The sequence below is a fragment of the Nyctereutes procyonoides genome, unplaced genomic scaffold, assembly GCF_905146905.1.
Source record: "Nyctereutes procyonoides isolate TBG_1078 unplaced genomic scaffold, NYPRO_anot_genome, whole genome shotgun sequence".
NCBI classification, from domain to species: Eukaryota; Metazoa; Chordata; class Mammalia; order Carnivora; family Canidae; genus Nyctereutes; species Nyctereutes procyonoides.
Genome location: NW_026575033.1, coordinates 15,953,006 through 15,967,823, shown reverse-complemented (window position 1 = coordinate 15,967,823; position 14,818 = coordinate 15,953,006). Strand labels below are relative to the sequence as shown.

The window sequence follows — 14,818 nt, the reverse complement described above, 5'->3', positions numbered from 1 at the left end:
AGGAAGTCACTGCAGTAATTGATGCAGATGAGAAATGATGGGGTCTCAGCTGAGGCAGTGACAGCAGGAGGAGGACAGAGATGGATGCTGGCATCAGGAAAATAACCCCTATTATGTTTTATTTCTGGGACAAACTCAAGTGTGATATATGATCTCAAATTTAGGCACCTTTCCCAGCCCTTTTCTTCCCCTAAATGTCAGAACTGCTACATCAAAGTGTCCATTCTCAACAGATATGTCAATCTTCCATCTTCCTTGGCTTTTGCTTTTAGTGCTTGAGGAAGAGGGAAAGGACAAAGAAGTAAGGCTGAAATGAGATGCAGTCCCATTATTTTGAAGGCCTGAATCCCCAATCACCCGTCTCTGTGGCCCTTAATCATCTAAGATAGTGCCATACTCAATGTAGTTCATGACCAACCTTCAAATTTCCTATCCAAGTTACCCTCAAGTTTAAGACACATTTAAAAAGTAAATTCTTGTTGGCATTTACTTTTTTGAAGCATTACAAATTTTCAACAGAACTGGACAGAATCTCAGATAATTGAATCTGGTATTTCCCATGGGGTGACATACCACACAGAATTTTAAGTGACTTACGTTCAGTAATCATATATTGGAATATGTATTAGAAAATATGTAACAAGCATATCACATCCATTATTTAAGGAACGTTACTGTTCGGAAAAGGTTGGTTTAAAAGGTCAGTCATTTTAAAGGAGATACTTAGATGTAAGAGAAATCATAAAAATGGATAAGTAGCTCAAAATCAACAAAGATTGATCTAATCAAACTCAAAGTTCATGATGGGATTAATATCAGGGCACTAAGTGAGATGCCCACTGTCAAGGACTGATTGTTTATGCATACTGAATGCCCCTCTGCTCCCAGAGCTCACAGCCCAACTACATTTCCCAGGCCCTTGCAGTAATAATGGGGGTGTCTTCTCCATGTTTCTTCTCTTCCCTCACCTGCTGCAAACAAGAATTCAGCGGGGGATGCCTAGGGAAGGATGGTCATATGAAAACAACAGCTCCCTTTTCCTAATACATGCTGGAGAGTGACACAAGAGATAAACCTTTAATGTGACATGCCACACAGATTTGGGAGTGGCTAAAGCAATCGACTCACCCAGTACCACCAGCATGATTCATTTAATAGCCAAGTTGGAATTAGGACTCTGATCTCTTAAGGGTCTTTGTTAAGGACAAATTCCTGGGTGAAAAAAGAAGGCCTGTACTGGCCTTCCACCGCATGCATCTGCCTCTAAGTTTCAATCTCATAAAACAGTGAGCTGCCAATAGTCACCAGAATAGTAGAAAGCACATTTTAGGTGACACAACTTTGAAATGAGTTCTCTGAAGATTGACACACTCAACTCCACAAACTGATATTTGGATGTAGTTTTTTCTCATTGTTGATTAAACTAAGGAGAGAAAACCCTTCCCAATAGGTTGAGCTTAATCAGATGAGCCCAAACCGGCCCCATTCCCTCCCTCCAGCACCCAATCCAGACATTTTCCTGACAGCTTATCTCCAGTTCAGTGTGAGACCGGGGCAGCAGAGCATGCATCCTGATAGCACCTTCCTTTTATTCTTGAGTCTGTAACCACAGCATCAGCTGCCTAGAGAAATAGGTGGTCCAGAAGATAGCACAGCTCCTGCAGCTGGTAGTTCTAGAGTCCAGGCTACCACTATGGGATTTGAATGTGATGACAGACCTGACTGACTGCCTCCATGAGCTGAGTCTGGGCTTGGTAAAGAGTAAGCTCAGCTGTCTTCTCAGTTTTATGTACTAGATGAATTGTCCATGTAATGAAAAGGAATTCCATCCAGCACAGGGGGATGGGCATATACATTAACAACTGCAGCCCAACAGTAGATTCCCTGCTGGGATTGTGACTTTGGTATCCTCTTTCTCCCTATGCCTACCAACCAGGGGGGGAAAGGGTTGGTTTTGTCATTGAATGTGATAGCCTGTGCACTGGGCATAAAAATGGGAGTTACATGGAGGATGCTTCTACAAGTAACTCTTGATGATGCGAACAACCAATGTGAAGACCAACCATGGAGGATGTGGAAGGACATTTATGAGAGTATTTATGTATTTGTAGTGTGTGGCTGAAACTACATAGTGACCAGCCAACATTCCACTATGTTCACTATAGTGTGTCAACAGCCACACCAGTTACCTAGTTAATCAAGTTTAAAGGTAGCAAATAATATCTTGACTGATATAATTGGAAAATCTAGTCAGAGTGAAGGAGAGGAGACAACTAAAGAGAAGCTAACATGTGTAGCCTGGGTAAACACCTACCCTAGAAGGTAAATGGGACCATATATGCTCAGTCAGTTGACTACGTGCCCTGGTAAGCTTCCTCCTCATGACAGACCCTCTATCCACAGGTCCTGGTTTGACTAGTTTTAACTTATGTCACCTACAATCTCCCTCCCATAGCCCCTTTACCTCATGCTTTTCCACTTGTGCCTCTTTCATTGTTATGCTCGTTAATTAAGCATTGGCCATCAACTCCAACAATCACTAAAAAAAGTTATTACTTCTGAGGGAAAGTCCTCCCCGAAGTAATAACTATAACTGGGGTCTTAGGGTTTTCCATGCTAGGCCTTGCCCAGCAGGCAGGAGGCTAAATGGGGTCATAGCTGTGAGTCCTGAGGAGTAAATCCCATCCCTCCAATTTGGACACAGGAAACAGTAGCTGAGGCAAGAGCACTCTCAGCCCAAGTGTGGGCTTCAGTTTCAAGGTTTTAGTGGTAAATCAGGTCTAAATGTTTTAACTCTTTGGTGCTGAAAGTTTACTAGGATGACAGAAACAACAGCTTGGGTATATTCAGCTTCTTTCTCGGGCTCCTGATAATGGGTGGGAAAATGCTGTTCCCATAGTCCTTTCTCATGGCCCACTTCATCAAGGGCCTGAATCTGCCTGAAGCCACTGGCCAAAGAGACCAGAGACAGCTAGGTGTGGTACTCCCACATCCATAGCCCTGTCCCAACCAGTCTCCACACTGGCTGGCAAGTAGCAGGTGGGGTGGGGCAGGGAGAAAGAGGTGAAAAAATCAAGAGAACAGATAAATCATAGTACATTCATTTAACATTCCACAATACTATAAATACCAAGGACTCTACTTATTCAACACAGATCATCTCAAAATACAGTGCTGCCTAAAACACATATCACTGAAGGATATGCAAGATAGTCAACAACCATTAAATTTTAAAAGTAAGCATTAATGTTTATAGACAGGTGCTTATGAAGTTTAAAAACCATGTGATCAACACCAGATTCTGGGAAGAAAAAGAACAGGATCAAAGGAGGGACACACTGAATGAAGGCTGCTATTCTGTCTCAAGCTGACTGAGAGGTCCAGAGATGACAGTTATATTCTAGTTCTAAATAAAGTATTTCAAGAACACAAAATAAGACAAGCAAGTCTAAGCTGAAGACCAGTTCTTTGCAACTGGTAGGTATGTGTGTTGGGAAGTGTGTGCAAATTGCTGATAGCAAAGAACATAAGAATTATGAGTTTAGACCTCTATGTCCTATAGTGTGGTTTTGTGACCTAAAGTCAAGGTTAAATTTCGGATTCAGGTTAGCAACAAAATCCTTCTCTGCAAAATAATTCATAATGAAGGACTATCTCTCAGGTCCTTTCTAGATGAAGCAAAACATTCTAAAATAAAAATATTGCTAGTGACAGAAAATGTTATTTTGTCAGAATCCAAACTGCAGTTTGAGATAGGCAAATTTCACAGGGCGGTGGTTAGCCCATGGAAACTGGCAGAGATTGAGGGGAAGCTTCCCTGGCCTGGTCCCTCAAATCTTTAAGGCCCGAAATGGATAAACAGCACTTCTACCATCAAAGTCTTAGCCAGAATCGCCCTCTCCCACTGTCTTCTTAGGAGGGGGCCATTTTATGGCAAACATACAGCATGCATGTCTGTTATACTGTCAAGAGCAAAAGAATACTTGGAAAGGCAAGCCTATATATGCAGTGAACAGAAATATAACCAGTCCTAAGTTAGAATGTGATTACAAATTGCCGATTATATAACATAAAAACAGAGAATTCAGTAGTGATATAGGTCCTATATCCCCTTTGTGAAACTTATGCAAAATAAATCACAGAATACTTAAGGAAGTGTTGATTTCTTCAGTGCAACCAGAAATGAAGACACCTTGAGAATGTTTATCTGCAGAGGGAAAAAGAAGGCAATGCTAAAACCTTTTAAGAGTTTGTGGGTACTTAAAGAAAAAGTTTTCACAAAATATGTAAAATACAGCTATATTTCTATATTAATAATTTCATTAAAGCTTGAAACAAACATAAAATTTGGAGTTAATTTCATCTACTCTCATTTTACCAAAACCTATCTGGGTCTAATTTTTTCTATGTAAAGGGATCTAGAAAACACGTTTCCTGTTGTTCTTGCCTCCATGGAGCCATCTGGGCTGAGCCCCAGGGCAGGCCTGGAGGCAGGACAAACAGCACAGGAAGCTTATGTGCCTCCAGGGACTACTGGTTTGAGATTTACACAATTTATATTCAATCCCCAATAAGCACCACTTTGCATCAGGCCAAGTGTACTCTGGAATTTCCTTCCAAGCTTTAAAAAAAAGTTAAAACAAGTGTTTGGTTGGTTGATTGGTTGTTCAGTTCTCTTCACCTTGCAAACTCTGTAAGTGCTGTTGCAAAGGGTCCTATATGGACGTATAGTGATCTGTAGGATCATGAATAATTTGAGCTAGAGGAGAGCTTAGTATGGATATCTCACAGAGGACGAATAGGAGGGGTTAACTGCATTAAAATCTGAAGTCCCATCCTGTGGTGAAATTTGCTTTTTCTACCTCTCTGAGCATCTTCTAAGGCTGAAATATATGCTTGATGGGTGACTAAGTGAAAACTGAACATTGACATCATGGTATCTACAAAATGAGCATCACATCCCTGGATTAGAATTACATGTCGGTCACCCCTCAGGAGTACCTGATCACATCTAGTCCTCAACTCACTTCCTTTATTCCCTAGGGTCCTGAAGGGAAACTAGAAGAGATTGTACTTGTTTATATCCCTTCACTAATGAGTCTAAGCGTGGAGTTCCCTCCTTTGCCAATTTATAGAGAGCTGTGTAAAAAGGAAACCAATGGGAAGGAAAAAGTCTCAGGGGAGCCACTGACACCAAACATGAAAATCTCTGAATTCCTCAAAACACTTAATCCCAATGGCATGCCAGATTTATGAAACCAGTTTAGGAGAATTCTTGAAACAGAGACGACATTTATAATGCTCCCCACTACAATTCCAGGCAAGCATATGGGCCATCCTAATTAGTAAACAAGTCTAACATGTGGTCACAAGGCAAGTTGTTTATTCTTTAAAAAATGTTAGATGATATTACAAACTACTAAAATCTAAGAGAACTTAACTACATTTAAATTTTAAAAAATATGTCATCTATATTGTAGCAACACTAGTTGACCCAACCTGCAGAAACCTATAAAAGTTAAGACGAATTCTGTTGATATGGAGGTCAAGTTCTGGAACTACTTCAGCAGGAGACTTATTGCAGAGGGAGAACTGCAGGTGGTTCCATGAGAGACACGTGCATGTACCTGCAATGAGACCCAAACAAAGGACTTCGGTTTTATAAAATCTCAGGCCACAGAGAACTTTCCAGTAGTTTAAACGGAAAGGAAGAACGCTTTCTGACTCTACGTATTCCAAGCTGACAAATTATAAATCTAGGCCTCTCTAAACCGATTTTCCTGATTTAACATGCGAGCCTAGCACTGAGATTTCCAATTTGTTCTATTTTTAATGCTGACATTACTATAACCTATTAAAGTCTTAAATTAGTAAGCCCAGAGAAGAAAATTTCAGAAACTTACTTTGAAGCCTTATACTTCTCCCTAATTGCTTGCTGAGGTCGATGGGGTATATCAAGGCATGCTTTATGTAACTCACTCAGGCAAGGCACAATTTCATTTAATGAATAGCCTGTAAATGCAGCAAGAGTTTCTGGCTAATCAAGACAAAAAGAAAAAAAACTGCATCATATAACTTTATATCAGAAAGCTGAAGACAAATCTGAAATCAAGGAAGTTAATTACTTAGGAAGTATCCACATTCATTTCAAGAGAAACTGTAATCCTCCTTCAGTGACTTTAGAAATGAAATATTAGGAAGAACAGCCAGAGTTCTCAATGTGTTCATATTGTGTATTTATAATGCTCAATTTGGGGGCAGGTTACTTTTATGTATTCTGTCATGAGCAGGATTTTTATTGGTCCCTAAAGAGCCTCTTCTTATCTAAACACCCTATTTACATCTTACATATGAAAGATTCTTAGTGGATGCAGAATATATAATAATAAATAAGAATTCTAGAATATAAAAGTAGATACCCTACTTCTTTTAGCACAAAAGTGAGCCTTCAGAACCCAATCGAAGGGTCCGTTTCTAATCTTGCCTCTTTTTGGACCAAGAGGCAGCACTAATTGCTCCCTTTCCTTGAAAACTTGATGCATTTCCGACCATCCTAAACGGATCCAGATTGTTTTACACACATAGAACAAAAGTCAACAAATTTTGCCTGAAGTGCTCAATGCTTGCACCACAAGGACATTCCTGGCATGAGGTGGGCATTGAGGTTTCCAGGCATGAGGTGGGCATTGAGGTTTCCAGGCCTGCTTCTTTTGAATAAGCATGCCAACACCATCTCCTTGACTTCCTGCAATCTCTACCCCAAGGCCATTGAGTCAAAGCCATAAAAGCTGACCTGCAACACTCAGTGACATGTTGTCTGTCATCTGCTGGCAAGACAACCAGTTCCTTATTAAACTAACTTTCCCTCATGAGAGGCCAGTCCATACTAAGGCTTGAGAGTTATTGAACAGACTCTTAGACAGGCTTTGCATTTCGTGTAGAGAAGTCATTAGAATCTTACCCAGAAGTGCCTGTTCACAGTATAGTTCGCCAGACAATAAGCTGCTGCAGCTCTCAGTGAAGGGAGATATTTCAAGAATGGGTCAGCTTCCAAGAGACTCAGTTCTGCTACATACTAAGCACAAGAGAGAAAATCCCAGTGGAATTAGAATCTGACTAAGGTTACAAGTAAACCTAGAAATGTCAAGGGAAAAAACTGTCTTATCTGTCCATCCTGTATCTAGTGATGTGTGGACAGAAACAGATGCTCAAAATATTCACTGGGTTAATAATTGCTATGCCTGTCCATAACCAGAATAGCACTGGTGTTGTAGTACGGGCCAATATACAAGGATTTGGCCCACCTCACAGTATATATGATAGGTTACTTTTCTTGTCCTATACTAGTGGGTACAGGTGTATACTAGTCACATAAAGTAGCAAAATACGACCGTATGAAGCTACAGATTTGTCAGGCAAATGCATGTAGTTCAGAGGCTAGAACAGTCCCTGCGAGATTAGAAGAAACATACTGGGAAATTTATACATAGATCTTCATTACTCTTTGCATAGCACATACATTCCAGATATGCTAGGATCACAGTGACTGGAAACCAAGTCTTCCAAACTAATACTTCAGTGCCTTCAACTAAAGTACACTAACCCCAGATGACCAAATAATGCTTTATTACTTCATAGTTAGGGTAAGATGAGAGCCAAATCAAACTGCATTTACTTTATTTCCATTCTGTTAACTAAGAAGAGGTGTTTGCCTACATGTAGTCTGTATTTGACAAGGGAACGGTTTCCAAACTTAAACTTCTTTTAAGAGTTGGGTGACCAGAAAACCCATGCCTACCAAATGTGATGGACAGTGATGTCTCATAACCAGAAATCATGATCCTAAAATTAGCTCTCTTCCATTGCTAAAAAAGTTTTTCTGGACCCAGGACAAAGAACTGATAAGGAAGGAAGAACTGAAGGATGATGGGGAAAGGCTAATTTTATTCTCCTTGGTTCCCAAGTTCCTGGAAGTCAGGTAGCATACCTTGGCCAGATTCTCAGTTCTGATGCACACTCCTTGTCTCCTTAAGTACTGAAGGAGAAACTGGTTGGTGGTTGGCACTGTCAGATCAAAAGCTAGGACTTTCAGGAGCAGGTGTTCCATTCTTAACAGTTGTCGTTTCGTGTAAGTGTCATCAGTTATATAGACAAACTCATCTACTTCAGGTGGATATATTTCTTCATATTTCCTATGAAAGGTAAAGAGTTTTTCGGAAGTAAAGCTTGGAAGCTGTGGAGCTCCTTCCTCTGCTATCACAACCATGCCTTTTGCATGGCCCTTGAAGACTTCTTTCCTCTGTATCCACATATCCACTTAAACATTACTAAATGGTACCGACCTTGAAAATATTCAGATCTTGATGCCAGAACAAGAGCATGAGTATTGCAAGGATATGTTGTACTTACTGCTAGGAGTAGTAACAGAGACAATTTCCAACTGAGAATTTTAGGTTGTGGCCTCTGATATGCTGAAAGATTCTGAATGACAGACATACAGATAAATTGCTCTTAATTCTATAAACCTCACTCATCTTGTGGAAAAGAGTGTTATATTGAACACAAGGGTAGAATAAAAGCTCCTTAGATCGTAGATTTTTAAAAAGATCATGTTCAAAATAAATAAATAATAAAAATAAAAAGATCATGTTCAGAATTTTTCTCGATTGGATTAGCAAATGATGCTATGTATCCAAGAGTAAGATAATGATATAATTTCATTATTATCAACTCTTTTGCTTTAGTTTCTGCTTTCTGTGGGGGAATTTTGGCAAGTTTCTGGGCATTAATAAGTAGAATGTCCAAGACCAGAAGAATTGAAGACACTGCCATCTACCAACAGGTCACTGAATTTAAGGCAGTTCAGGCAGAAGCCAGCTCTTTTTGTACACAGTGATAGTTTATTCACTGTAACCAAATAAACTGTGTTACTACAGGTCATTTGCTAGATCATGATGACGGCTTTTGTATAATCAAAATATTTTCTTATAACCAAAATCTTTTTGTATTAGAATGCAGTCAAAAGACCACACTGTAAAATAGTTAAACTGGATCTTGAATTTGAGCTGATGGTTATCTGTTCATGATAATTGAACTTGTTGCTATAAATCTTAAACATCGGAATTGAAGAGTGAACACGTGTTAAGATTGCATGTTAAGATTCAGTTTCTCAGTAAATACTGCAAAAATGATACTTTATCAAGGGAGGCATGAGTAAGCTTTAATTAATTATTGAGCATTTCTTCAACAAATGGGAAAGAAAATCAAGTGTTTTGACAGGCTGCAGTTTTACATTATTTAAGCTGAAAGAATACTTACGAAGCCAGAAGAATAGCTGCTGTTCCTACAAGCTGCAATTTCCCTCTCAGAACAGACATGCAAGAAAGAAACCTATCCAGGAAGTTGACAGCCAGGTACAGAGTCTCTGCTCGAAGCTTATACTCTTCGCCGACCTCAACCAGCCAGTCCACCAGAATTGTTCGCATGCTTTCTGTGATGTCTGGTTGCTTTCTCATGTAGTGTGCTTTGGGCCTGTGTCTTATCTGTTTGGGAAAAGAGTTCTAATACTTAAATAGTTGTATATCAGAAAGATTGCTCCATGGTACAGTGGCTATTTAACAAATAATCTCTGAGCAAAGGTTAGGAAGAAACTGATCAAGAGCCAAACACATCTTTACTATGTGGAAGAACGTATGAAATTCTGGTTCTGTAAGGCAATTAGGTAACAACAAATAACTTAAAGGAGGAGGGACAGGGAATAGCAATATGGGTTATTCCTAAGAGTGAAATACTGAATACATAAACCCTTTGAGTTGTGGAGAAATAGTCCAAGTAATTGCTACTTGCCTCACAACTATTACTATTTTTTAAGATTTATTTACTTGGGGGGCAGGGAGGGAGAAAGAGAGAATCTCCACCAGACTCCCCACTGACTGAGGAGCCCAACACAGGGCTCCATCCCAAGGCCCTGAGATCATGACCTGAGCCGAAATCAAGATTTGGATGCTCAACTGACTGAGCCACCCAGGCACCCCACACCTATTCTTTTTCATAGATATTCCTACATTTGGATGCCATAAGAATGCTATTCACTAGTGGGTTTGGCCAAAAGTTTATAGCTATCTTGTTATTGTTTTGAGTGCTAGAAATTGAAATGGAATTTGGGAAAACTCACTTCAGCTTCTCTAAGGTACTGATGAATTTCTTCAGCATATTCAGTCACATTTATCACATCTGTACCAAAATCTGATGCATCTTCAGACTGGGAATGGAGAGATGAATCTACCAGCATAGGGGAAATTGCAGGGGTTCAACATTATCAGGTAAGACATTCAGTTTAAAAATTCATTCCATTCACTAACCCTCCACAGGCAGTTGTGAAAATAAGGCATTACTTCATGGTTTTCTCCTGCTAGTTACATGCTATTGAATGCTGCAGGCGATTATGAGTACAGAGTACCACCAGCCATAGGTGCGTCGGATTACCTGTGTTGAAATCCAGCAGGAAGTGAAGGTCTGACTTGAGTGTGCTGGTGTCTACCCCACACACATCCTCAAATGCCATCTCCTCTCTCCCAGTGCAGCTGTCTCTGTCTCCTTGCTCAGCCTCATCCATGTAGATATGAAATCCTTGTTTGGCTGGCACCTGGACCCTGCAGTCAGAGAACACTTTCTTTCCAGCTGGAGGGAAGACATTTTCTGATCCAGAGAAGCACCGGACTGTTGTGATCCCCTGGAAGAGGATTAAGTTTTTTGTGAGAGGCCACCCTGAAGATAGTATAGGTGATATGAGCTTGTGTGACCCAAGCCAGCAAGCCAGAAAGATGCGAACAGGCTTAAATTGAAATATCTAGGTCTGCAATTTAATTTCAGAAAATGAAGCTTCTGAAATATGACTTCTCCCTTATCGTTGTCTACATCTGACATTTGGGAAAAGAGCTACCTATAATTTGTCATCTTCCTCATATATTTATCAAAGGGAACTCAAGATTATAGAAAAAAAAGAAACCATAGCTATCCTCCAAAATGAAACAGGTATTGCATGGGTGAGTGGGTAGAGGGAGATTGTTAATTGGCTTTCATACTTCTAGCCTATAGGATTTTATAAGTACCTCTTGATACACAGTCACTGAGTTCCTACAGTCTTCCTCCTTAAATAGCTTTCAGTCAGTAAGTGCCAATAAAGTTTCCATTTTATACTCAGATATTTAGAAACATGATTGTTTTAGAAACTCCTACCATTAACTTCTCTTACAAAGCCATAGAATCTCTTGTATGATATAATGTCCCTTGAGGAAATCTATCAGAGATAAAAGTATGGGAACAGGTAGATGGTATTTAATGCTAAGAAGCTTGAAAGTTTGAAAGGGAGTGAGTGCATATTCAGATCAAATACCAAGTCCTTGGAGCACTCTTTTAGATATTGAGGAAGAGTGGCCAATGAGCAAGGTGGAAAACCAAGAGAGTATGGTTCTCCAGGCTGAGCGAGAAGAAAGGATTTCAAGGAATAAAGAATAATCAAATGTGTCAAAGGCTGCTGGATTAGTCAAGTAAGGAATGGACTAAAAACGGAGTCAAAAGAGAATAAGAGAAGAATTAAAGACAAGAGAGTATTCGCTCAACAAATCTTCACAAGCTACCCTGGCCAAACACTGTTCTAAGGACTGAGAATACAGCAGTGAGCCTCAAATCTCAATCCTCATCCTGATGGGAGTTTATGACCTAGCAGGATAAACTCTCAAATTATTGGCTGTAACATGAACAGTCACTGCTTTGTAGTTTAAAGGTTTTTAAGATGGAAAAAGAATACAATATATTTATATGCTTATGAGTTTGACCAGTAGACAAGGCTGAGAAAGGAGAGTTCTCAGCATCCCTGAAGAAGCAAGAGGACATGAGGTATACTACATGTGTGAGAGTCACCCTGCCTGAGAGCAGGGAAGTGTAAGTCATGTAGCAGGGTGGGGATGGTAGGGTATATGGCACGTGGGAACCTGCAGAAATTCCCTTCTGGTTCCTTTTATATTTTTAAGATAACAGGATCACAAGGCCATCAACTGAGAGTAAGGAAGGAGGTAGAGGTTTGGGAGGATTAAAAATAAATCTATAAAACAGATTTCTGAGAAGTTGGTAAAGGAATAGAGCAGGGGAATGGAGAAGTAGTGCTAGGCAACATAAGAGGTTAACTAATAGTTCTGAATTTAAGTTGAGCCCGGGCTCACTGGGCAGAACTGATGATTCGTAAGAACCAGGTTTCAGACTTTCAGTTTAAAAAAAGTAAATATTGCTAAGCAAATTAAGTTTGTTAAAACCACTTTCACTTAATTTCACCCCCCTCCTCCCAAAGCTTTGAAGAGATCACTTTGGGTATTTTTCTCCCACTGATCAGATGCCACCAAAAGGCAGATACCTTGAGTGGTCAGTGGATGAAGGGCTCTAATCTGGCCTCTACCCTTTCTTTCTTTCTTTCTTTCTTTCTTTCTTTCTTTCTTTCTTTCTTTCTTTCTTCTTTCTTTCTTTCTTTCTTTCTTTCTTTCTTTCTTTCTTTCTTTCTTTCTTTCTTTTTCCTTCCTTCCTTCCTTCCTTCCTTCCTTCCTTCCTTCCTGACCTTAAATCTTTGAAATTTTCTTACCTATTAAATGGGAAGAATTCTTGACCTACCTACTTCACTAGACTATTGCCAGCATGATTCCACTACAGGTGTAAAATATAAGCTTAAGGCATCATTCTGAGGGGCCTAATAACAGACTAAGGGAAGCTTTTTTCTACCCCAAAATTCAGCCTTAAGGATCCAAATCCCTTGTTTTGCATTTTAGGTGTCTGATTTTGTTTCTAATCTATTCAGGGAGTCTATTCATCTACCTATGATGAGTCCAGCAAAAGCAACTAATATCTATTATCAATTTGCCCACCAGCCTTTTTTCAAGGACTGGGGAGATGTCTACTTTCAAAACACACTTTCAGAAGTAATTTCATCTAGCCTTATCCAATCTGTAGTCTAACAGCACTTGCAAAGAACATAGTAAAGCATAGCAAATTCAGGTTTGCTTCAGGACCAGTCTAGATCAGTCTGAACACCACTCTGCTCTGGAGGAACCCCCAGTTCCATAGTTTATTTTGGTGTGTTAACACTTGCTCTTGGCCCAGCACTTACATGGCTTTACATATACTTAATTCAAACAGTTCCTAGACCTGTTTCCTTGATATTATTGGAAAAATAATAAATTATTCACTCTTTCTAGCTGAAAAAGGGGACCGAAGTCAGTGTCCCTACAGTCCAGATTCCAGGGCTGCAATACTCCAGGGTATTATAAGTCCGACTCCAAGAGAAACCCACCTCCTACCATGACGTGATGGCCCTTGTCACTCATTACCTGGCCACAGGTCCTCCCGTACTGCCCATTCTCAGTTAGCACCCCTAGCACTGTTCTTTGCGGGGGATCCTGGCCGAGTTGGGCTCTGGTTATCATCTGACAGGCATCGGGACCTCGAGACACTGGAGCTAGGGCTACTCCACTCTTGGAGCTGCTGCGATGCATACCCTCAGTCGCCACAGAATGCAACTGTTAGGGAAGGAAAAAGAGACAATCCAATGGTTAGTCCACCCTCTTCCATCATGGGCTCCAAGCATGCAATGAATGTCTAGGAGGGAGAACACTAAAGCGTATCATCTTCTCTGCAATTGTTACTGCTGAAAGGAAGGGCAAGAGCCACGCTGCAAGGGATCAAAGCGCCTTTGAACCCAAACAGTGATTTGAATCTCTCAAGGCTTTCTTCTAAGACCTGATTGAGGCTGGAGGGAGAGATTAATCTTGACAACCTCCAAGCAAGGATACGGAGTCCACGTTCACTGGGGAGTCTACAGCCACAAGCCCGAGCCTTGGCCCACTGCGGCGGTGCTTATCTCATCCTTTCTACCCCCCCCCCCACCTCCTTGCAAACAAAAGACCCGGTATACATCACTGCGGGAGAGTACGTCCCCTTCCCAAATGACAAGCAGGCCTCTCCTTCCACCAGACACAAGGCCCCAAACCCGACTGGAACTACAGCGGGCCTCGCTCTTCTCCGCTTGGTATCTTTACACAAGCCTCCAACAATTAGCAAGTGCACACGAGGACCGGGGCTGCGGGGCCGCCGGAGGGGGCGGGGCCGGGGCCGGGCGGGGCGGGGCGGGGCGGGGACGCGGCGCTAATAGATTCCTGGGGGGCGCCGGGCTCCCAGCGGCGGTGGCCGCGGCGCTCAGCGCTAATTACCTCCCCCCCGCCCGCGTCTGTTGAATCCGCCAATCAGCGGCGCTGCCGGGCCTCGCGGGGCCGCTTCCATGCCAACCGCCCCGGGCGGGCGCGCCCCGGGCCGCCTCGCCGTGACGACCTCCTCACCCGACGCGCTGCGGGCCGCGGCGCCGCGCCCCCGGGGGGCTCAGGGCCGGGCGGGGCCAACGGGCGGCGGCCCCGGCGGCCCCTGCGCGGCGCGGCGCGGCGCGGCGCGGCCCGGGCGTGCCGGGGCAGGGGTCGCCGTCGGCACACGCGCCGCCCCTGGAGGCCGCCGCCGCCGGGCGGGCGGGCGGGGAGGGAGGGAGGGAGGCGGCCGCCCCGCGACGGCCCGGGCTCTGGAAGGGCTCTCCGTGAGCCGGTTCCCCCAACAGCCGCTAACGTCTCCCGCGGCCCCCGCCCCCCGGCCCGCTCCTGAGAACCTTGGCTCGGGAGGGCGACGCGGGGCCCTCGGGGCTGCGCAGGCCGCGCTCGCTCCCCGTCGCGGCTCACACCTGCGCCCCCCGGGAGGCCGAGCCGCCGCGCCGCGGCCCCCGGTGCGAGCCCGC

General features: G+C 42.6%; 1 protein-coding gene across 3 annotated transcripts; it reads right to left on the bottom strand.

Annotated features, from left to right (window-relative positions):
- Positions 1-4,077: 4,077 nt before the first annotated feature.
- On the bottom strand, positions 4,078-14,114 carry CCNA1 (cyclin A1). Of its 3 annotated transcripts, XR_008663384.1 has the most exons (10): positions 13,958-14,114; positions 13,374-13,562; positions 10,486-10,732; positions 10,175-10,281; positions 9,319-9,542; positions 7,988-8,192; positions 6,962-7,075; positions 5,904-6,037; positions 5,500-5,627; positions 4,078-4,207 (listed from the first exon to the last, which is right to left on the bottom strand). XR_008663384.1 is itself a non-coding variant. In XM_055317360.1 (9 exons), exons 2-9 carry the CDS (start codon positions 13,536-13,538, stop codon positions 5,576-5,578), a joined length of 1,248 nt encoding a protein of 415 aa, XP_055173335.1. In that variant the 5' UTR covers positions 13,539-13,562; positions 13,958-14,114; the 3' UTR covers positions 5,398-5,575. The 3 variants fall into 3 exon arrangements, 2 of the variants coding, with proteins under 2 accessions (XP_055173335.1, XP_055173336.1); XM_055317360.1 differs by lacking the exon at positions 4,078-4,207 and having other exon boundaries at positions 5,398-5,627; XM_055317361.1 differs by lacking the exons at positions 4,078-4,207; positions 13,958-14,114 and having other exon boundaries at positions 5,398-5,627; positions 13,374-13,833.
- Between the last annotated feature and the right edge of the window lie 704 nt (positions 14,115-14,818).